We start from the raw sequence: 22769 nt of genomic DNA on the forward strand, positions 1-22769 counted from the left end.
TATAGTAAACGACCTATATTTCTTCACTCCCAAAACTTGTTCCTCAGAGATTTGTGGTAAGAGTTGTAATTAACATTAAGCAGGTGAGATTTCTGACCCAATGAGTTGCCAGCTTTAAACTTAAACAGAATCTGCTAAAAGGAAGTGAGTTACTGAGATCCCTGCTGGTAAGACAGGCTGACTTAGTTGACCTTGAATTTGAGCCCTGGCTCTGCCAGCATGAGCCATGTGTTCTTGGGTAAGGGTCTTAATCTCTAGGCCTCAATTTCCTCATCTATAAATTGATGGTAGTGACACCTGATTGACAGGGTTTAAAGGCTAAACAAAGCCAGCATGGTGGCCTGGCCAGTAATCCCAGCTATCTGGAAGGATGAGGCAAGAGGATCTCAAGTTCAAGGGCAGTGTGGGCAATTTAGCAAGCTCCTGTCTCAGAATTTTAAAAGTGCTGGGGATGTAGCTCAGTGATAGAGCACCCTAGGGGGTTCAATCCCCAGTACCGGAAAAAAATTACATAGGTCATGTAAGTCACTGTTCACCCCATAGCAAGCATATTATAGACAGCTGCCATTACTAAAGTCATGATCCAGTCAGCCAGGGAGGTGTCACAAGCCTAATGCCAAAAATACTTTCAAATTACTCAAAGCGTTAATTACACAAGAATTAAAAGTATACAGGGCACGCCATGATTACTCTAGTCAACAACTAACTCATCAGAGAGTAGTTCAGGTTCTGAGAACACAGCTGAGCCAGGCAGCGGCACTCGCCCAGAGTCCAGCACCAGGGAGGCGGGGGCCGGAGGATCCCTGGAGTCCAGGAGTTGGAGACCAGCCTGCATAACATACTGAGACCCTGTCTCAGAAAGAAAGAAAAGAACAAGACAGCCTCCATGTCCTTAGAGCCAACTCTTGACACGGAGGCACGTCACCCCTGGCCAGTGTGCAGCCTGGCATCCAGGGGTCTGGGCCTAAGGAAGGAGAGAGTAGAGGTGTGAGGGTTGGACCTGGCAGCAGAGATCAGGGGAGCTTTGCCCTGCAGCCGCCTGGCTCCAGGAAGTGTTGGTCACCCTGGACACATACACGGGGCCCTAGTGAGCAGAGCTGACCTCAAGAGCAGCCCTGTCAGCAGAAGGACAGTAACTTGAGGTTGGGCTGCCGCTAGTTGGGGTGCACGGCCCCGGGCTCTGTCCTGGCACCCCAGAACTGCCAATCCTGCCAACTGAGCAGAGTTCACCTGGACCCTCCGTGTATGGAAGTGGACAGCAAGGCCTGTGTGAATGCTCATATTTATTCCTAGACATGTGACAACTGTCGTTTTAATGATATTCTCTACTTCTGGATCTCATTTTTTCCAAGAGACTCTTATGGCTCATGCCAACTTGTTGGAACACTTTCTTCATTAGCGTGGATTTCAATTTCAAGTTCTTTTTCTCCTTCCCTTTATTCTGGGATTTGTCCGTGGAGAAGATTGTATATAGCTTAAATTCCTTGTAATTAAGACGCTTCAGTTGGGAGAAAAAAAAGAAATTATTTCAGGAAGGTTGGCTACTTTCTAGCATGACAATAGGCTTATTATCGTATTTAGAAATTTGGAAACTCAGGCGCAATGATTAGGACATGGTTGTAGTGTGATAATAGTGCCCAGGAAGAGCGCCTCTGTGGACTCTTAGGGGGACAAGGGTCAAGGGCAGATGCTTGGGCGGCCCCCAGGGCTCTTCCCAGCATGATCCAGCCTTTTCCACCTCAGCTTTCCCGTGTGCCCAGCAGGGACCCCCCTCAACCTCATCGACTCCACCATGGCCTGCTTAGGACTTCGCTCTTTGGACCCCATCCTAGAATTCCCCCTTTCTGCTAGTTCAGATCTATAAGCCTTTCCCAGCCAGTGCCACCCTGTGACACGCTTACTCTCACATTGCAGGGGGCTTCCAGGTCCACCACGTGGCACGAGCCCATCCCTGCCTCCAGGAGCTGTGCCCCTACCCCCCATTTTCGGATCCCGGCCCAGGCCTTGGGCTGCAGTCTCCCCTGCCCTGCCCGGCCAGGTGCGTGGAGGGCTGGGGTCCAGACGCAGCCCAGCACAGGGCGCTGCACTCACATGGTCGCCCGTGATGTCAAAGTCGTGGAAGAGTTCTTTGAGCTCCTGTTTCTCGATGTTGAAGAGGAATCTGTACATGCAGAAGTTGTCGGGGCTGATCTTCAGGTCCCCATCCAGATCTAGCAGGTCAAACACAGGCCGCGAATGGCGGTACATGAACTGTTCTTCCAGATGGTTCTGTTTTGAGAGAAATATGTAAGACGGGGACGAGTTGGCCTGCCTTCCACTCCTGGCAGCCCCGGGCTTGTTCAGTCAGCACCTTCCCTGGAGGGCTGCAGGCGAGGGGCTGTGCCCCACAGGGGACATCAGCTGGCCATCCTGCAGCTACAGCAGCCCACTGCCTCACCCAGGAGACCGCAGGGAACACAGTGGCACTGGGGTGGGGCTGACCACACGAGGTCCCTTTCAAGGAGTGGAAAGGTGCAAATCCACAGAACTGGACGAGGAGCAGATGGACCTCCCAGGAAGCCCCTTGCTTCATTGGTCCTGCAGAAAACTCTGGGCAGAAGGCTGGCGGGGCACTGGAGGTCACTGATGGAGAGCCCTCAAGGACGGCAGACAGGTGGGGCCGAGGTTGGGGGAGGTGGGTTGTGGGAGGGCTCAGGTGGGCAGGGCCGCCTGTGGCATGGCGCAGACCTGCAGGTTCTGGACAGACCATCCAGGAGCTAAAGTCACACCCCCTCCTTTTCCCTTCCTCTAGTTTGTAGTGAAAGGAGGGAAAACTATAAAGCGCTACCTGTGGCCCGGGGGAGGCAGCTGCCAGGTGGAGGCAGTGGCCAGCTCAGCCTCCCCGGGCTGGCCTCGCTCGCTACTTGCCTGGTGTGACAGCAGAATGCAAACCAACATGTAGAACTGCTCGAAGCCAATCTCGCCCATGGCGTTCCAGTCCAGCATGTCGAACACCATCTTGATCTGTCTCGATTTCAAGTTGGTGATGTGGCAGAGGAAGTGGAAGAAGAGCACATCTGTGGAGGGTGGTCAAGAGAGGGTCGGTCCAGAGCAGCTGCAAACACCAGCAGCTGGGAGCCTCCTGGACGGCAGGGATGCCCGATGCCCCCTGGATGGGCAGGGGGATGATGGGCTGTTGGTTCTGGCTTCCCCAGTTCCTCCCACAGCCCCTCGGGCCCACGCTCTTTTGAGCTGTGTGGACAAGCATTGGGCCCGGAGGCATGGAGAAGGAGACTGTGATCAGGGCTGACCCCAGCCACGTGCTCCGAGCCGCAGAAGTCCCTGTCCCTGGCACGGAGGCAAGGTCACACACACACACACACAGGCACAGTGTGCTCCTACCTGGGAGGGACAGTTTAATTCTCTCTGGGAGATGCTAATATTTTACCTGGGCCTTTATTTTGAGATAATTAAAATCAGAGGAACTTAAAAAATTCCTCTTCTAGAAAAGTATCGATGACCCTCAAGGATATATAAGCAGACGTGTTTGGCTGGGACGAGAAGGGAGCAGACCTTGTGGCCATCTGACATGCAGGGCATTTAAAACACCACACCTCGGTGACCTCCTGCAGCCTTACAGGGAAGCAGGCACCACCCCCTCAACGGGCGATCCAGCCACTTGGGGGCTTATCACCACAGATTCTGACTCAGGAAACACGGGCAAGACTGGGTCCACATTTCTGCACTCCCAGGGGATGTGACTGGTGGCCGCTGAGTGGCAGAGCTGGGCTTCCCATGGGGTGGACGGGACTCTCCAGCCTTGCCCCTTCACAGTGGAGCTGGATCTTCTGGGCATTAATTAAAGCACATTCTGTCAGACAGTCAGGATAAATCACTGTGGTGTAGACACGAGAGGAGGCCCCACATGCCGTGCCGCCCCTGGGCCCCGGGTCCTGGGGAGCACAGGATGGGTTAACAGTGGGCCATTCACGTATGCAGTGTGTGTGGCTGTCCACAGTCACCATGAGGAATTTTCACGTGAACCTGTCAACGTGTAATCCCCCCTTGCCTGTTGGTTACAGAAACCACATCCTGAGCCAGGTGCGGTGACACACACCTGTGATCCCAGCGGCTCGGGAGGCTGAGACAGGAGGATCACAAGTTGAAAGCCAGCCTCAGCAAAAACCGAGATGCTCAGCAACTCAGTGAGCCCCTGTCTCTAAATAAATACAAAATACGGCTGAGGACGTGGCTCAGTGGCCGAGTGCCCTGAGTTCAATCCCCAGTAGCCCCCCACCCCCCCAAAAAAAAGAAACCACCTCCTGGTTCCATGAGTATGTGAGCCCTCCCTTGTCATCTAGAGTCCCACTGAAGCCAAGAGCACAGAGAACCCACCGTCACAACGTCAGGATCTGGGGGTCTCTATGGCCTCCTGGTCTCCTTTCCGTGCCCCACCAGGTCTGAACAGCAGGGAGCCACCCAAAGTGATGTTGGGTGCTTGCTCCCTGGGAAAGGTTTCCTGCAGGACCTAATAGCTACTTAATAAGTGCAGTTTTGAAACCAGCTGACTCTGGCCACTGGGCTCCGAGGACTCAGGTCAACCCTGGCACCCCAGGTGAGCTTTAAGGCCACGACTTCAGCCTTTCAAGCCAAAGTGTTCGTGGCTTGACCTCAGGTGTGTATCTTCCAGGCATGATTGGTTACTATGGAGACCAGATCACCCAGCAAACAGTCCAGAGACCCAGGTGGGCTGTGCAGTCAGAAAGCCCTGGGTCTCTGCCTTGGACCTCGTGCACAGCCAGGGAGCCCACAGCTGCCTTCTCTGCAGACTTGGCAACATACGAACCTCAACTGCTATGTCAGGGGGAGCCCGCGGATGACTGGTGGCAGCTGAGTGGCAGAGCTGGGCGCTAAGCTGTGAGGAGAAGCTGTTCTCTCTTGATTTTGTTATTTCCGCCATGCTGTATTCAGCCTGGAGCCTGGGGCCTTGTGCTAGCTAGGCACCTGCTTCTCCATCGAGTCCCAAGCCCCTTTATCATTTGCTTTTTTAAAATTAAATGAATTCTTGGAAATCTCAACTGGGGGACACCCTTCTTACGAATGATGTCAGTCTTTTGAGTTTGGGGTGCACGCGAAGATGGGATAACTGATTTTTTACTCAATGCTAAAAAGACCCTGAGGTGTTTTAATTGGTCTCTCTTAGTTTGTGGGCTCGATGGCAGGACTGGGACTGTTGGTGTTCTCTGGTCACTCACAAGCAGCACCAGAAGGGTCACCTGACCATCTGACACCAGCTCCCACTGGACAGGCTAGAAGGAGAGTCTTGCTGACAGGGGCCTCTGCCTCCAATAATACTCACAATAACCACGACCCTTCCTTAAGTCACCAGCTGCGCCAGGCACTGTGCTAAGCATGGTCCCCTCTGATGTGGACTCCATGGTGAGTGCGCACGCACTGGGGACCCAACCCAGGACTCCTGTGCCCTGCCACTGAGTACGCCCCAGCCTGGGTTCCCCTGTACTTCTAGGTAGCAGCCTTGAAGCGGATGCTTCCAACTACCACAGCCTGATGGGTGGACCACCCGTTAGTAGTGGGTGGACTTGCCCCCGGCCTGCTCCCCGGGTCCCCACAAATGGCCACCCGTCTTAGCTCTCGGTTGGCCATTCCTGTCCGTGCTTCCTCTGGAAGAGGACAAGTGCTCGCTCACCAGTTCCTGGCTCTGAGTTTGCCTGGGCATCAGCCACCAGCCAGGGGGGGAGCCTGTGGGCGGCACTGACCGTTCAAGGTGTTTCTGCGGTGCACGTCCAGCAGGTAGAAGTACTCCACCAGCGCCTTCACGTTCCGCAGGGACAGCAGGCAGTATATCTTGTCCAGGTAGAGGTACCACAGGAAGGACCCTTGTTTCAGTTTCATCTCGGCCCCTTGCAGCCAGCGGCTCTGGCAGCCTGAAGCAGAATGGAGGGTTCCGCCTCGGAACTGGAACTGGAACGCTGGGCAGGGCCTCTGAGCAGGTCTGGCCACAGCAGGGGACACGCCCGGGGACGAGGGTAAACTGCCTCCTTCCACCTCTGGCTCTGCTCTAGGTATCATTGTCCCCACTCTCTTGTTACCACGATGACCTGTCTGTCACTAAAACAACCTCCCGAGAGGGAATCGGGCTGCTTAGCAGAGCACAGCCGATGTGCCACCTCGGAAAGGTGTGCTGTGCCACCGCGCTGGCCCTGCTGCCCGGGTGGCATAGAAAACCACACCAAGTACCAGAGGGACCCAGGACGCTGTCAGTCACATAAGGCCCAGGGAAGGACTTGTATCCAGAGTGCAGGTCAGAGGAGCATGAGAGGCAGGAAGCCACCAGAAAAAGGGAGACGGCGGGCAGGGCTTCAGCAGGAGGTCCTGCCAGAGAGGGAACAGGAAGGTAGCCTGGCCAGCCTCAGGCCGCTCCTTCTCTTTCTCCACTGGTGACGAGGGACGCAGGGCCTCACGGGGGCTAAGCACGCGCACCGCCATTGAGCCACCTCCATTCCCCCCATACCCCATCCCCGTCCCCAGCTTTCATTTTTTATAATGGACACACCAGGCATATCCAGTGGTGTGGGCAGCGCCCACCTGACCGTCAGAGCCAGGACAGTCTCGCTCTGCCACCACTGATGGGCTATTTTGAAGCAAAACCCAGACAGAAGAGCTCATCTGTAAATATCTGAATATGTATTTGAAAAAGAGGAACTTCTTCATCTTTCAACATAACTGGTGGCCACTATCAGAACACAAAATGAACAGAAGCAGGGCTCGGGCTGGGGCTCAGGCTCGGGCTCGGGCTGGGCTCAGAGGTAGCGCCCTTGCCTGGCCTGTGCAAGACACTGGGTTCCATTCTCAGCTCCAAATATAAATAAATGAATAAAATAAAGGTCCATCAACATCTAGAAAATATATATTTTTAAAAAAATTAACACGAAACATTCCTAAATGGCATCAGATATCCAGGGGACATTCAAATGGTCTTAATTGTTGATTCCAAGTTTTAATAGGTGATTATTTAAGTCAGGAACCTAAACAGATCTATGTGTCAGTTACAACGCTCCTTCTGTTCTCGTTTTTCTTGTTCTTTTTTTACTTCTCTCCTCTTTCATCTTTCTCTTACAGTTTATTTCTTGAAGAGTCCAGATTGTCATGTAGATGAGAACATTCTGGTTTTACAGATTTATCCCCAGAGCATTAACATATCCTTCTGTATCCTGCATTTTATATGAAACTAGTAGTTAGATCTAGAATAAAAGCTCTTTCAGAAAAAGACCAATAAAAGAGACAAACTTTTATAAGTGTGATAAGAAAGGGCAAAGAAGATTTTAAAAATTAAGAATGAAAAGAAACAACTAATGATAAAAAATATTAAAATACATATAAGAATATTATGTACAACTTTTTACTATGAAACTTCATCCAATAAATGTATAATATAAGCCACAAGGTTGAGTCATGTGTAATTGATTTTTTTTTTTCTAGCAGGTGTGGTGGTATATGCCTATAATCCCAGCTACTTGGGAGGCTGAAGCAGGAGGATTGTCAAGTTCAAGTCCAGCCTAGGTAATTTATCAAGACTCTGTTTCAAAATTAAATAAAAAGGGGCTGGAAATGTAGCTCAGTGGTAGAGCACTTGCCTAGCATGCACGAAGCCCTGGGTTCAATCCCCAGGACAGCAAATAAACAAAATAGCAAGGGCTAGGGATGGAGGTAGCTCAGTGGTATGGTCCAGCACTTGTCCAGCTTGAGTGCTATTGCCAGTACTGCAAAAAAGGTGGAAAAACAACAATTTTCCCCCTATCTTCCACATTTAAAACAAGTGAAAATACTTTTAATAATATTTTATTTAACCCAGTGTGTCCAATATATTTCAAGTTGTAATCAATGTTTTTTAGAAATTAAAATCCTGTGTCTGTTTTGCACTTCTTTAATCCTCAGTGCAGATGAGTTACACTCCAAGTGCTCACTGGCCACAGAGGGCTGGTGCTTCCACACTGGACAGCAGGAGCGAGATACAGGAGTCACTCTGCCAGGACTGGCTCGTGATGGAGTTCAACCTAACCCACCACTAACGGTAACCAGGTACCAAAAGGATAGGCTCAAAGAGGTGCTGAGCAAAGACCTGGCTCAGACGGTTTTATCCAATCATCAAAGAACAAATAATCTAAACTGTTTCAAAGCAGGTCTGATGTCATCAACACGGTGGAGCAGGCTGTGGGGACAAGCTTCCTCCCCAATAACTGACGGCTCTAAGGGTGAAATCACGGCAGCACTGAAGGAGTCCGTGGATCACGGTTTCCCAGAGCGGTGGTGCAGAAGGGAAGCCTGTGCACACCCAGTAGGTCTACGCCCTCTCTGTAAGGGCCCAGTGAGACCCCAGAAATAATTTCTCAAGGAAACTAAACCCATAAGGAACAAGCACACTGTGATCAAGAAGCGGCAGAAGCCAGAGATGGTGGAGCCTTCAGAGATGAGGTCACCACCACAGCCATGGGACAGTTATGTTTCTGCTACAGTAAAAAACACTCCATTTATTCATTTTGTGCTGGGGACGGAGCCAGAGCCTTGTGCACAGCAGCCAAGGCTCCACCTCTGAGCCCGGCCCAGCCCAGCCCAGGATCACTTGGTAGGGTTTCCACGCCCCGCAGTCACTGGAAATGTGGCTTAGGCTGGGGTCAGCTCCAGGCAGATGGTGGCAGAATTGAACTGGGTTGCAGGACCCCCCGGCTGGGGTCTGCAGAGAACCGAGAATGTTTGGTGTTGGAGAGGGAAGCAGGAGAATGTGAGTGAGAGTCCTGGTGGAGAGTGTCAGTCAATTTGTCATCTCCCCGACCCAAAGAACTGGCAAGAGCGATTTTGAAGAGGAAAAGTTTATTTGGAGATCAGGGTTTCAGAAGCGGCACACCCACCTGACATGGTCACCACGAGGCTGATCCCCACCAGGGATTAATCCACTCTCCCCATCTGACCATTGCACCTCCGAGCCTTCTTGCAATGTCACACCTGAGCTTTTGGGGGACATCATACCTAAATCACAACAAGCGCTTCCCCATGCAACTACACGCTCGCTAGAATCGCCAAAACTAAAAGGACTAGTGCTGTCCGAGCCCCAGGAGCCCCCGCCTCTCCTTTGGAGATGGAAACAGCATGATTCCGACAGAGCAGGAGTTCACTACTTTGCAAATTAGCTGGATAATTTCTTACAAAATTAACCATACACTTAACATGGGACCCGGCAACGGTACTCCTAGGCACACCCATGGAAAACGGAAATACCCACCTGTAGGGAAATATCCATCGCTGGGTTCATGGTGAGACCCTACGACAAAAGGTTACCTGGTGTACACTTCATGGGATATGGGAGTCTTCCTAAGCCAACGAAGACGGGAAGAAATAGGTAAACGTGTGTGGTTTTAGGCTTAGGTTTGGAGAGTGGACAGCCCTAGAGACACGTGACTGCAGGCCTACAGAAGCATGACGGCCAGGCCATGCCTGGGGCAGCTCAGCAAGGAAAGTCTCTTCCATCCTTACTGCCGTATGCGTGTTTAGCTCTCCTATCCTTTGGGTCTGGAAAGGGCACCCAAAGATTCTGTGACCTGCTTCTGGGGAGAAAGGGCCAGATGAAGGTGACCTTCCTGCCTCTGCTGTTTTCCAAACACCAACGTGCCATATTTCAGAGCAGCGTGTCCTATAGCCTGACATATCCATGCAGACTCACATGCAAATGTTCACAGCCACTTATTCAAAATAAACAAGGAATGAAACAACTCAACAGCTGGGTGGATTCACATTATGGTATATCCACAAAAGGGAATACTACCTAGCAATGAAAAGGACTGGACCACCTATACACTGAATACCATGCTGACTCTCAAAAGCATTATGCTGAGGCCTGGGATGTGGCTCAGTGATAGAGCCTTGCCTTGCATGTGGGAGACCCTGGTTGATCCCTAGCATTGCACCCACACACAAAAAAGCTAGACACCAAAGAGCATATACGTGGTGTCCCTGTAGACTTGTCAAAACTCAATGAACACTATGCTTTATTTATTTATTTATTTAGTGGAGCTGGGGATTAAACCCAGGGCCTTGTTCATGCAGGGCAAGTACTCCACCAACCGAGCTATAGCCTCAGCCTGAACACTATGCTTTAAATAGGTGCATTTTATTAAACGTAAATTAAGCTGCAGTGAGGTTGATTTTTAAAAATTAAAAAAATAATAATTTTAAATTAAAGCTAGGAAGTAGTTCCAGAAAAACATATGGGAGAAAACTAATATGCTCTGAACAAGCAAGTCAAGCTGAAATTTAAACATCTAACAAAATTATGAAGAAATAGCGATTGAAATCAAATTCCTGGGCTGGGGACATAGCTCAGTTGGTAGAGTGCTTATCTCAAATGTACAAGGTCCTGGGTTCAATCCCCAGCACAAAAAAAAAAAAAAAAAAAATCAAATTCCTAGCATGTGTAATTTTGCCAAAATGAACCTAAATGTTATACATAATTATAATACTCTAATAAAACACTATGAAGACACTCATTAGTAATTAAAGATATGCAAATGACAACAATATTTATCAAATAATTCCTAGCTTCAGTTGTTGCAGAAAACAGAGGAAAAGAACACACACACACACACACACAATGTCCAGCTCTCTCCTTCACTCATCCTGGGTTCAAGGTGAGGTCCTCTAACAAAAGACAGATTAGCAAGGCAAAGGCACCCAGGTTACTTAACAGAAGTTATTAGTTGTTTCAAAGCAGTCGTTCTGATTCTGTTGAACCTCTTTTCCCTTAAATTTTGAGGTATAATTTGCATATCATAAAATCCAGTCATTTACAAAAAAAAAAAAAAAAAAAAAAGGAAGATAATTGGGGCAGACTTACCAAGTTGAGAAATTGTCACCATAATCCAGTTTTAGAAGAACATTTGATCACCCCAAGATCCCTCTCCTCCACTTACAAGTTACTCCTGTTTCATACCCAGTCCCTGGCAAGCACCCATCTCCTGTCTGTCTGAACTTGGCCTTCTCTACACATTTCATATTAATGCAGTCACAGAATGCAGTCTTTGGGGTATCTTCCTTCACCTAGCATATTTTTGGATGAATCCCGGTGGCACCCCCCCCCAGCTATCGGGCTGATGGGGAGCTCTCTGAGCCTCAGTCTCCCCAGACCCCATCTCCCAGTGGGGGAATGGCCCTCTGCCCGCACTACACCTGGTCGTATGGTCTGAAACCCAAGGTTGACCTTCGGGCTGGTTCCTGTTCCACTCAGTGGAAACAGTCTTGGGTGGCATTTCCTCCTTTTAGTGATAAGACTCTTGAAAGTTCTGAGCACGACGTGGTGGTGGGAACATTTTGAACTGCTTGGCAACATTTAGCCAGGGCACCCTTTGCATAAGCATTAGCGGCACCGCCGCGTCTTTAGTTGACGTTCCAAATGGAACGTTCCAAATTTGCTGCTCCTACGTTGCCCAAAGGATATTTTCCAAGTACCAAGAAGGGGGAAAGCACCTCCACCTCCACGAGGACGCTTCCCGGAGGTGGGGGCTGCTGGATGTGACATTCGCAGACTCAGACCTGTTCACGAGGGAAGGATATCATGATAAACCGCGCCCCCGGGAACCCAGTTAGTAGATTTAGGTGAAAGCATTTGATTTGAGGTGATCGTCTATAGGTCACAAGCAGGTAGCAGCCGCCGCGGTGCGGGGAGTCCAACCGCCAGGATCAAGGACGACGGTGGTCTAAGAGGTCCTTGGTTTCATCTGCAATGAGCTCATCTTTTATTTAAATTGGGAAACAAGTAAGAAAGTTTTTATTTATCAAAAAGTAAGACAGGAAATCATGAAACATGAGATAATAAATCCAATGGAGCTCCCAGTCCTCGAACCTGGCAGGTTTGTGGGGCGCGGGAGTTGGGGGGAACCCCGGGAAGCTGGACCCAGCGGAGAACCACCCGGCCTCCCGGACGTGACAGCGGCTGCAAGGGCGCAGCGTTTGCGCACTAGGAGGCAGCATCGCGCTGAGAAACCCGCGGCAGACTGGCAGCCACGGTGCGTGCCCTGGGGTGTTTCCTCGCCCACCGGGCGTCCCTACCTGCAAAGTGGGGACGATCAGGACAGCCTGGCAGGGCGAAGCGAATTCCATGAACTGATGTGGTCACCTTCTTGGCACTGGCAACGATCAGTGGACGCTCGAAAACTTTCAACTCGATGGCCGTCCCTCGTGCTCCCATAAAATTCTGGGGAGCTACGCGGTGCAGCTGGCCCCTCGGATCCGGGACCGACTCGCTTAGTGGTTCCCCAAGCTCTCCAAAGTCCAGCCGGTGGCTCCCCGCGGGCGGTGCGCGGGGACTACAGTTTCCAGAGTGCCCTGCGGCGACGGGCGGAGCCGGGGAGCGCCCGCAGCCAATTGAGGGGGTCTCGGGGCGCTGCCGGGGAGCGGCAGGTGGAGCCGGCAGGGAGGGCGGGCGTGGGGCCGGGTCCCCGAAAGCGTCAGGGAGCTCGCGATCTGGGCTGCGCGTGGGGCGCGGCGCAGCGGGGCGGGCGCTCGGGAGGCGGCCAGGGAACTGGACAGAGTGGGGCGGGGACGCGGCCGCCTGCGCGGTTCCGGGTGCTCCCGCGGCGACGTTGCCCAGGGCGCACTTGACCCGGCAGGCTGCGGGGAAGGGCGGGTCTGGGAGATCCCCAGCGCCGCTGCGTCCTGCGATCCCTCCTCCTCGCGGCGCCGGAGCCACAGCCAGAGCCCGAGCCCGCGCCCGCGCCACCTCGCCCCCGGCCCGCGCGCCCCGGCCATGGCTTTCGCCAATTTCCGCCGCATCCTGCGCCTGTCTACCTTCGAGAAGAGAAAATCCCGCGAATATGAGCACGTCCGCCGGGACCTGGACCCCAACGAGGTGTGGGAGATCGTGGGCGAGCTGGGCGACGGCGCCTTCGGCAAGGTTTACAAGGTGAGGGCGCTGGAGGAGGGGGCCCGGCTCGTGGCGCGGCTCCGGAAGGCAGGAGCGCTGACTTCTGCTAGCCCCGCCACGGCTCCGAAGGGCGCAGAGGACTGCCCAGCCCTCAGCTCCGGGAGCCCGACCCCTGTCCGGGTGACCCTGGCGTTTGTGAGAGAACCTCGTTCTCACTGCTAGTCCTTGCTCGCTGGGCGCCCCCTCTGGGCACTGTTGTCGCCCCCGCCCCAGCTCAGTTTTTGAGCACTTCCTGTGCGTTGGGCGTCCGGCACTGTGCTCGGCGCTGCTGGGGGAGACAAAGGGACGGTTATGGGATCTCAGCATCCGTGAGGGCCACCCGAGGCACTCTCCAAACACTGTGATGCGAGGCATACTTGTTAAGCGATGTCACACAGAATGCTTAGGCACTGGGGACACACTCGGCTGTGCCTGGGACGGTTGAGTTGGGGACACCTAAAGATGGGCCAGAGACAGGGAGGGCAAATTGTGGCCCCTAGTATGGAAGATGAGACTGGAAAGGTGGGCTGGGGCAGGGCAGAGGGGGAGGTCTGGGTCCTGTGCCTGCTTAGCTGCGGGGAACAGATTTTATTTTGTACATCTGAGTCACAGTTGGGGAGGCTTCCAGACTGCAGTTACCTCTCGCCTGGAGGAAGACCAGGGCAGGGCTCTTTTGTGGAGGGGTGGGTGGGGCAGAGCTGATTAAATCTCGTGGAGTTGGCAAGCAGAACTTGTCTGGGTTCTGCATTGTGAGCCAATGCTGAGTGCTCCATTTCTTTTGGGGACCCAGACACTTCTGCTTGACTCCACCCTTCCCCTAATCTCCTTTCACCTGGGGGATATATATATATATTTCCCTCCCTCCCTCCTGGGCCAGGCGTGTCTGCAGCTGCTGGGCTCAGGTTCCTCCTGCTGCACCCTCCCAAGTGTCAGGGACTACAGATGCACACCACCCCAACCCATCATCCTCTAGGGAAACTTGGATTGGGAGACTCCCACTTGTTGAGCTGGTGTGTATCTCCAGGAGGGCCAGTCCTTCCCAAGCCAGCTGTCACTCTCCTTGGGACTTGTGTAGCTTGGAGGCCACTCCAACCCTTTCAGGAGGCTGAACCACAGAGAGGGTTTCTCTAGGACCCCCAGGACGTAGCTCTCTGTAACTTGAAATTGGCCTGGAACCTCATTACCTAATCGTGGTCCCTGGAAGACCTGCATTAGCGTCACTGGGGAGCTCTTCAGAAATGCAGAAGATTCCTGATGATCCCTAAGCAAATCGATGTCAGAGAGGCCCTGCTCCAGAGACCTGGAGTGCTGGAGGGTTTGAGGCCAACCGGGCCCACGTGGGTGCTTCTTTTGTAACCACCTCCCCTCTGAGCCTGCACTTCCTGTTACAGGGCTGGGAAACCCCCACTGGAGCAAAGGTCCTGAGTTGGAGAGGCAGGCCCCAGTGTGACAGGGTGACTTTTAGACTGCCCTCATCTGCTGCCCCTCTCTGCCTGCCAGCACTCAGGGCACTCTTTATTCTTCAGCAGCATCCCCTCGGCCCTGCCGGTCTCCCTGAGGCCATGCCCGTGTCCTTGGTTGTCTTGGGCTCAGCCTGCTCCTGCAGATGCGTGCTGGACACTGTGAGGGCGCTTGGACCCTGGTGAGCTCGTAGGCATCAGCCTCCTGCAGAAGGTGCAGCTGGTGGTTCGGGCGCGTACTCCTGGCTCTCCAGGACTGTTTTTCTCTTAGCTTCCTGTTCACTGCCCTCCCGCTCCCCTGCCCCCTGTGCCCTGATGTGGTTCATTTTCATCTGAACCTAAATGCAGAACTTTGCTTTCATGCTGGCAAACCTGCCCCCTGTTTTCCGGATGTCATTTCCGCCTGCTGTAGCCGGCTCAAACTCCCCAGTGACTCCAGCAACTTCATACAGGGGACCCTGTCTGACCCACAAGTTTTTTTGTCCCCTCCTGGGTCCCTGTAACACAGAGATCGTTTTTTTAACATGACTGCATTTCCCAAAGCTGCGAGCTGGCGGTACCAAAGCCCCCTCCCCACCTCTGTACCCACTATCTTCTCATAATTCAGACTAGGGCAACCAGATGGTGAGGGCCCTGTGCTGATGGTACACCTGGCTAGTCTGTCTCGTCACGAGCCGCAGAGCAAGGTCTTGGCCAACGTGGAACCGCAGTCACACAGGCAGAGCTGAAAAATTCCTATGGCCTAGTGAAGTCATAGGGCCTAATTCCTTGCATGTTTGTGGTGATGCTGGTGACGCAAACCTGCGCTGCTACCGGCATCAAGGTAAGGCGTGCTGTGATGTACCGTGAATAGGACTTGATAATAAAGGGCTGTTGCTGGCTTATGCACTCACTATGGATAGTTTTTATCGTCATTTTAGAGTGCCTTCCTCCTGATAAGCAAAGTTGACTGTAAGAGTGTGACCTGATAAGCTGGCCTAAGCCTGCAGCATCTCTCTCTCTCTCTCTCTTTTTTTTTTTTTTTGGTGCCACTGGGAATCAAACCAGGGCCTTGTGCATGCAGGACAAGGGCTCTACCACTGAGCCTCCACCCAGTGTCTCCTGATTTCAGAACTTCCTCTTGTGCTTGACTTAATCTTGGGTTGTGCTGTTCACCATGACCCTGGGAGCAATAGGCTGTGATCTCTGTATCCTGTGGCCGAGGACTATAGTGGGCCATGCTGCGTAGGTTTGTGTGAGCGCACTGCATGATGCTCTTTCAGTGACGAATTCACCTGACCCTGCACTTCTTGGAACATGTCCCCGTCCTCTTGTGACGCACAGCTGTATGATCAACGTGGCTTTGTTACAGAGCCGGGGCCTGCTGGGAAGCGGAGGCAGCCAAAGACCCCTCTTCAAACCCAATTCTTGTGATCAAGTCAGAAAGATTTCAGCCATGTCGCTCAGAGGAACAGGAATGGGTTTATTGAAGGGATAGGAAAAAGGTAAGGGGACACTCCCAAAGGAGAGAGTGGGTCGTCTCAGAGAGGAGAGGGACAATGTCCCTCTTCTGCGCTCCAGTTTTATTAGGGATCCCAGAGAAGTTTCCAGAGAGTCCTGCCGAGGTCCACCTCTTGAGCTCTGACTGATGGCAGGGTGACATCAGATTTTTAAGTCCGCACCGTTATGGCCACTCTAGGTCACCTGGGCCCATGCTGATCAGTTTTAATTGGATTCTTAACCATGCATTTTTACAGATTATGGTTAGGAGGAAGTTAGGAGGAACTGTCCTTATGTCCCTGAGTTTTAGGATCTGGTCACCAAGTCTCCTGGGCTCCTCCCATCGACATTGTCCTGGGCCTGCATTTCTCCTGAGGTTAACAGGTAGTTTGCTGAGGAATGTGGCATATCCTGTCCACATAGGCCAGGCAGGGCTGCAGGTAAATTGCTTCTTGGAAAAGAAAGCATGAGGGGCCAGCACAGGGGACCCCTTTTATGGAATTACTCCTTAACCTCGTGTTCCCGCCATCCTCATCTGTCTGTCCCCTAACAGCCTAGCATGTGATTCTCTGCTCTAACTCAGCCTCGTCTTACGTGTGGGGATTCGGGGACCCAGAGGGGAGGGGACCAAAACCAAGGCTCTCGGTCAGTGTACACTTTTTGCTTATTCACCAACTAGGGAAGACCCATGTGGATCGGAGCTCCCTGGGCCAGGCTGCCTACACCGCAGGGGTGCGGTCCACGTAACCCCTGACAGCTGAGGCTGAAGTCAGTATTGATTTTACCAGTGACCCTCTAATTGGGGACCACGACGCTTGCCTACTTCATAGGTTCAGTGACCTGGTCTCCGTAGCATCACAAGCCAGAAATTGTGTCTTGGTTTTATGGCTGGGACCAGAGATTCCATTTTGACTTGACAGTTGGCTGTGACCTGGGGAAGAGGGCCAGCCTGTCTTAGACGCAGCAGGTGGCTGTCCCTACAGCCGAGGCGGGGGTGAAGGCCTGCCTGGGACTTGTCAAGCCTACAGAAAGTCAAGTTCATCGCCACTGCCAGGGAGAACTCTGGCAGTTTTTTGATTAAATGCTCGTCCTGTGCTGGGCACAGTATTACCTAAGTCACACACTCCTTTCAGATTATTTGATGAGATTCTTCACATGAGCAGTCTCCAAGGTGTGGAGCCCGTTTCTTCTCCCAGATAAACTCTTATCTGTCTGCGGATTGATTAGCACAAGGTCAAGGTCCTTCCCACCCAAATCTCATGTGGTGGCAGCCGATTTCCAAAAAGTAATTTCTCCCACGCTGTGAGGTTTCCGAGTCCTCATCATGGAAAAAAGCCTCTTCGGGCTGCAGGTGGGGAAGAGAGAGTGTGTCACGTGAGGTGGGAACTGCTGCCCTCAGCGGTGGGCGGGGGTCAGAAATAGGTGAGGTCAAACCAGGTGCCGGTGGTGGCCAGGCCAGGCAGCCGGTGGGAGTGAAAAGGGTCAGCTGTGGGCCAAGGTGATTTTTTTTGTTGTTGCTGTTTCTTAAAAATTACTTTGGCTTTGGTCTTTTTTTTTTTTTTTTTAATCTTTAAACGTTTAAAAGGTTCTTCGACAAATCTGGGAGGATACCAAGAAAATCACCCCAAGTTCCATCGAATACTGTCGAATTATTTTTCAGTGGAACCCAGGGCCTCCGGCTCGCCACGGGAGCCCTCTGCCTCTGGGACGCCACAGGTCGGGACTTTTCTTTTTAGATGGAGTCTTGTTGTGTAGCTCAGGCTGGTCTTGAACCCCTGGGCTCAGGTGACCCTCCTGCCTCAGCCTCCTGAGTAGCTGGGACTACAGGAGTGTGTTTACTTATTTGTTTATTTTTAAACATTATTGAGTTAAAAAGGATTAAATGCTCGTCCTGTGCTGTGCACAATATTACCTAAGTCACACACTCCTTTCTGGAAAGCATGGCGCTACGCTGCCGAATCTTGCAGTAAAACCCAGAGGCCTTGTGAGGTCAAGGGCATGACATTCAAACAATCAGTGGTGCATTAAAAAAGGAAAAGATCAGAACCCCAAACAGTAACAAGTTTCACTCAAGCCAGGCGGATAGGACGTAAGTAAACAGCAAGCATGGCACCTTAACCTGCCGCTTGCTTGAGGACAGGGGTGCTTCCTGTGGCTCAGGAAGCCATGGAAGAAAGGTGTGAAGCCTGTGTGACCCGCGGAGGGGGGGGGCAGGTGGTGGAGGTGCAGGCCTCTGAGGCTGCATCTGCCTCCATCCTCTGATCATTTGCGTTTACCTGGGGTTTTTTGCAGACATAAGATTGCGCGTGAGTGGACTCCAACGCACTGGGGTAAAATCACTCTCCAGTGGCCGTTTTCAAAAGAAACATTTTAGCAGAGCTGACTCTATATTGATGAATAGCTTTGTTTATAAAGTTCTTCTTGCATTTTAAAGTAATGTTTCAGCTGGACTCCCAGAAGGGAATTGTCAGGTCGAAGGGCATGCCTGTCTGATGGTGATTTAAAAAAAATGAAATGTGACAGATTAATAGAGGTCCCCTTTGCCCCTTGCTCTTGCTGAGGGCCAATCCCGGATCCCCACAGACCCCCAGAGACCCAGGCCGCAGGTGCCCTCTCTGTGTGCTGGCTTTGGGAGAGGGAAGTGACATCCCGTCCTCCCTGCCCGGATCAGATGGAGGAGGTTCAGAGAGTTGAGGGTGTTTGGGGCCTCCCCCCCCACTCCTCTCACCTCCACCGGACTGGTGGTGGTGAAGCCTGGGCTTCCGCTTCCTCAGGGGCTGCAGAAGGACTCCTCCAGCCTCCTCCAGCCTCTCCCTCCACCCTCCTCCCCCAGCCTCCCCTCCTCCTCCGGAAAGAGAGCTGCCCCAGGCAGTAACCTTACTTCCGCTCAGCCTAGTATTTTTAAACCCAAGTCCATGCTATTGTGAGTGTGTTCCTGACTCAGTGCTAAGACCCAGGTGGCCTGCGCCTCCTGGGAGGAGGCCTGTCCGCTGGGCTGGGGCTGACCCGCAGTCCAGTGGGACCGTTCAAGTCCTGCCACTCTGGCAGATTTTTCTGGCTTGCTCCAAAGTAGGCCAGGATGTGGGGGGCTAGATCGCCCAAACCCGAGCCCCGTCCCCGACCACCGTCTCATGAGGTCACCTGACCTGGGATAAGTTCCAGGGCTGTCCCCCATGGTCCCCAGAGCAGCCCAGGTGGCCCTGCTGCTATAGCGAGCAGTAGTACAAGCTGGTGGTTAAGGGAAGAGATTTGGGGCTCACTGGGATCTGGGTCCCATGCTGGCCGGTTTGGTCCCCAAGTCAGAAACCTATTTAGAGCCTCTGCTTAATTCTGTCTCTGAGCTGGAGGTGCCCTCAGGGCTGAGCAGGGCTCAGGAGGGCCACAGGTAGCACCTGGCCCCCACCCAGGAAGTGGAGACACCACTAGTGCTGATGCCCTTGGTGACACTGGTGACACAGCAGAGGCCCTGGCTGGTTCCTGCTGCTCAGCAAGGCAGAGACTTGGGTGTTTGCAGCTCAGCCCTGGCTGAGAAAAATGTGTACTGTCAAGAAAAATGTGTACGTGTTTAGTCCAGGTGCGATTCTTTAAGAGTTATTTTTGCGGTGGCTCACACCTGTCATCCCAGCGGTTTGGGAGGCTGAGGCAGGAGGATCGCGAGTTTGAAGCCAGCTTCAGCAACTTAGTAAGGCCCTAAGCAAGTCAGTGAGACTCTCTGTCTTTAAATAAAATATAAAAAAGGGTTGGGGATGCAGCTCAGTGGTCAGGTGCCCCTGGTTTGATCCCCAGGACCAAAAAACACAACAACAAAAAGTCATTTTCTGTCTGAGGTTAGTGGGTAACCACTGGTGGGTGCCCCCTCCTGCTGTGGTCATCTCAGGGTGTGCCCTGGAGATGCAGGCCTTGTCCAGGTAGGCCGTGGTTCATGTCCCAGCTGGCCCTCTGGGACAGTGTGACGGCAGGCGAATGGCCTGTCTCAGAGCCTCAGTCTCCCCATGTGTGCCGTGGGGCGGATCCAACAGGCCCCCACGAGCTGCGGTGAGGTAGATGAGTGGCTGGTACCAAGGGGGTAGCTGGTGGCCCTGCAGGAAGACAATGGCCTCCCCTGCTGGGCAGGTGGGATGGGGATAGGAGGGTGAGAGGAGGAGGCCAGCCCAGGAGAGAGGCCATCAGGGAGCCTGGGGCTGCTGACTGCCGTCCCTTCCGCCTGGTGTGGCTGGGGACTGGGGGTGTGGCCCTCGGGGTGGCCAAACCAAACGTGAACAGATGGCACAAAAGCCCAGATGTCTGTGAGCTCCGGAGGCCTCAGACCGGCGGGTCCCTCCGCCTGCTTCCCACGGGAGCCCAGGACTGCGCTGGCTTGCGCCGTCCAACGGAAATGCGGCAGGAGCCCCTTGTTCACCCAAGGGGGGAGACGGGAAGGGTGGACCTGACGCTCTGTGGTCATCTCGGCATCTGATGACTTGCAGCAAGGCAGCGTTGCGGTGCCCCTTCTCCAGGCCGGCTGGAACCTCCCGTGTCACAGTTGACACACTTGGGGGTCTGGCCGCCCCCTTAGGGGCTCGGGAGTGGCGCGTGGCTGGTGGCTTCAGTGTTTTGCTGCCCTCCCCTGGCCCACCCTGACCCCGTGGTCAGTGGGCTTGGGAGCAGGGTGTGGCCTGGGGTGCTGGCAGGCCTCAGATGGCATTTGGGGACCGGCTCAGTCCATTCAGGCTGCAGATCGGAACATGGCCTCTCGACAGGAGAGGTTTCTTCCCCTCCTTCTGGGACCTGGCAAGTTCCAGGTCACAGCTCCTTCAGATCTGGTGTCAGGGGCCTGCTTTCCCTGAGGTGGCCCTTCTTGCTGTGTCCCCACAGGTGGAAGGGAAGAACCAGCACCCTTGGGCCCACTTTGTTTATAAGGTCACCAGTCCCCTTCATGGGGCTGTGACCCTCACGACCTCGTCACCTCCCCAGAGCCCCCAGCTCCTAAAACCATCACCCTGGAGGCTAGAATGTCAGCATGAGGGTTTGAGGGGACAGAGACTTTCAGACCTCGCAGCCAAGTCAAGAGGTCCTGAGTTCCAAGCTGAGTTGGTACCTGGCAGGTTCGACCTCAGGTGACCACGTCCTTCCTGCTTAAGCCGAGCGGGCCAGCCTGTGTGTTCTCGGGTGCCCTCTGTGGCCAGGGGACAGACTGTGATCAGGGGGAAAACTGCTGGCCCAGGGCTGCACACCTGGGGGAGGGCAGAGCACGTCCCAGGCCCAGGTGGGCTCCGTGAGTGAAGGCTGGGTCGCAGTGGCCACACCTGAGCGCCGAGGCCACCAGCCTGAGACAGCCTGTGGTGGCCCCTTGTCCAGGACACTGGAAGAGCTCAGGACGCTTTGGCTCTTAGGATCCTCACTGAGCACCACTGTGTGCCGTCCCGAGTCCCGCCCCCCCTCGCCCCCCAGGGACGGACTCTCCGGGTTCTCATCTGTTGACCCTGCACCCTCTCCTGTCCCAGGAACAGAAGCAGAGGCCCAGAGGGGTTGTAACTTGCTTGGCGTCACACAGATTTTTGGCAGGCCTGGGCCTTGAACCCAGATATCTGACTGGGAGCAGGAGGGCCCCAGGTCACTTCAGTGTGATGTCTTCCCATAGCCTTGGCTTCTGTGCCCCGACACCACCCTTCTTCCCTGGCCCGCCCAGCGGGGGGTGGGGGGAGAGGGTGTTGGTGGCCTCACTTGCAGGGGAAGTGGTGGGGGAGGGGCGGGGCGGGCAGAGGAAGTGGTGGGGAGGGGCAGGCATCTCGGGACTCTGGGTGCTCCTGGGCCACCCCAGGCTGCTGGGACCACAGGGTCTGGGCTGGGGCGCCCTGGGCCTGCACAGCAGGAGGTGTGCGGAAACGCCCTCTGCTCACCTCCACACTCTCGCTTCCTCTTTCTGCTTCCTCTCTGCTGCGCACCCTCTTCCTTCCCCTGGAGCCACGGAGTTCCCACTCACCAACAGGTTGTTCTAAAGCCAGAACCGGCGCCAGGGAGGAGAGAGGGAGGAGGGAGCGGGTCCTTGCACTGAGACAGGAGCCAACCACCAGCCTGGGCAGGGGGAGGAGGAACAGAGAATCACTGCCTCCCTGCCTCAGGACCTTTGCACTTTCTGGTCCTCTGGCCTCCAGTCTCCTGTGACCAGGCTGCTGGTCCTCCACCCAGAGTCCCCCACTCTGACTAGCTGACAGCTCCCTGTCCATTCCTTCAGAGCACCTGTCCCTCTTGTGTGTCTCCTTGCTCATTTTCTCTGGCAGATGCCAAGTCCACAGAGGCCAGATGAGGGAGGGGTGGGGAGAGGTTGGGGCACAAAGTGCCCTTGTGGAAGAGTAGCTTCCACTGGGCTTCAGCAGGATTGTCCTGGCATCCGTCCTGGGCGTCCTCCAGCTCCACTCATTTGCTGTGTGACCTTGGGCAAGTTAGTTCACTCCTCTGAGCCTCAGTATCTTGAGCTATAAAATGTAAATCAAAATAGTAGTTTGCACGCTGAGACGGTGCTGTGTGGCCAGCCCTTGGGCCCTGCCTGGCGCCCAGGAAGAGGCCAGTGTGACTGTTGTCACTGCTGGTTCTGGTCAACTTTGGCTGGTCACTGGGCTTCAGAGGGGTGGACAGAGATGAACTCCCCAAGGCCCCAGATACCCTTGGCCTGGGTGGGTGCAGGCCGGGGCTTCCTAGGGCTCCAGCTCGTCCTTACTGTCCCCTCTGGGTAAACAGATCTGATCCCCAGAGGGCAGGAAGGCCATCAGCCTCCCAGGGACAAGGCGGGGCCTCCACAGGGAGGTCAGGTGGCTGAGGGCACTCTGGCCCAGAGGGCACCCTGGAGGGAGACCAGGCTGTGCCTCTCCCCTGGTCCTTTCTGGAAAGCCCCCCCCCCCCCC

General features: G+C 53.9%; 2 protein-coding genes and 1 non-coding gene across 7 annotated transcripts in view; 2 read left to right on the forward strand and 1 right to left on the reverse strand.

Annotated features, from left to right (window-relative positions):
- Positions 1 to 1269: 1269 nt before the first annotated feature.
- Positions 1270 to 12565, reverse strand: Efcab9 (EF-hand calcium binding domain 9). 2 transcript variants are annotated; one of them, XM_015492620.2, is made up of 5 exons: positions 12097 to 12565; positions 5757 to 5924; positions 2908 to 3056; positions 2092 to 2268; positions 1270 to 1498 (listed from the first exon to the last, which is right to left on the reverse strand). In XM_015492620.2, exons 1-5 carry the CDS (start codon positions 12233 to 12235, stop codon positions 1313 to 1315), a joined length of 819 nt encoding a protein of 272 aa, XP_015348106.2. In that variant the 5' UTR covers positions 12236 to 12565; the 3' UTR covers positions 1270 to 1312. The 2 variants fall into 2 exon arrangements, with proteins under 2 accessions (XP_015348106.2, XP_048671448.1); XM_048815491.1 differs by having other exon boundaries at positions 1389 to 2268.
- Trnaa-agc lies at positions 7602 to 7675 on the forward strand. The gene has a single exon. It is a non-coding gene; the product is annotated as a tRNA-Ala (tRNA).
- A 64-nt stretch (positions 12566 to 12629) lies between the features above and the next one.
- Stk10 (serine/threonine kinase 10) overlaps positions 12630 to 22769 on the forward strand; it is a 108016-nt gene continuing 97876 nt past the window's right edge. For 3 of the 4 annotated variants that reach the window (XM_015492618.2, XM_015492619.2, XM_048815483.1), the window contains exon 1: positions 12630 to 12949. In XM_015492618.2, the coding sequence (XP_015348104.1) occupies positions 12794 to 12949 (156 nt within the window). In that variant the 5' untranslated portion in view covers positions 12630 to 12793. Of the gene's footprint in view, positions 12950 to 15213; positions 15233 to 22769 lie in introns of those variants that run through there. The other variant, XM_015492616.2, reaches the window with a different exon arrangement.

The sequence above is a fragment of the Marmota marmota genome, unplaced genomic scaffold (genome assembly GCF_001458135.2).
Source record: "Marmota marmota marmota unplaced genomic scaffold, marMar, whole genome shotgun sequence".
Taxonomy (NCBI): Eukaryota; Metazoa; Chordata; class Mammalia; order Rodentia; family Sciuridae; genus Marmota; species Marmota marmota.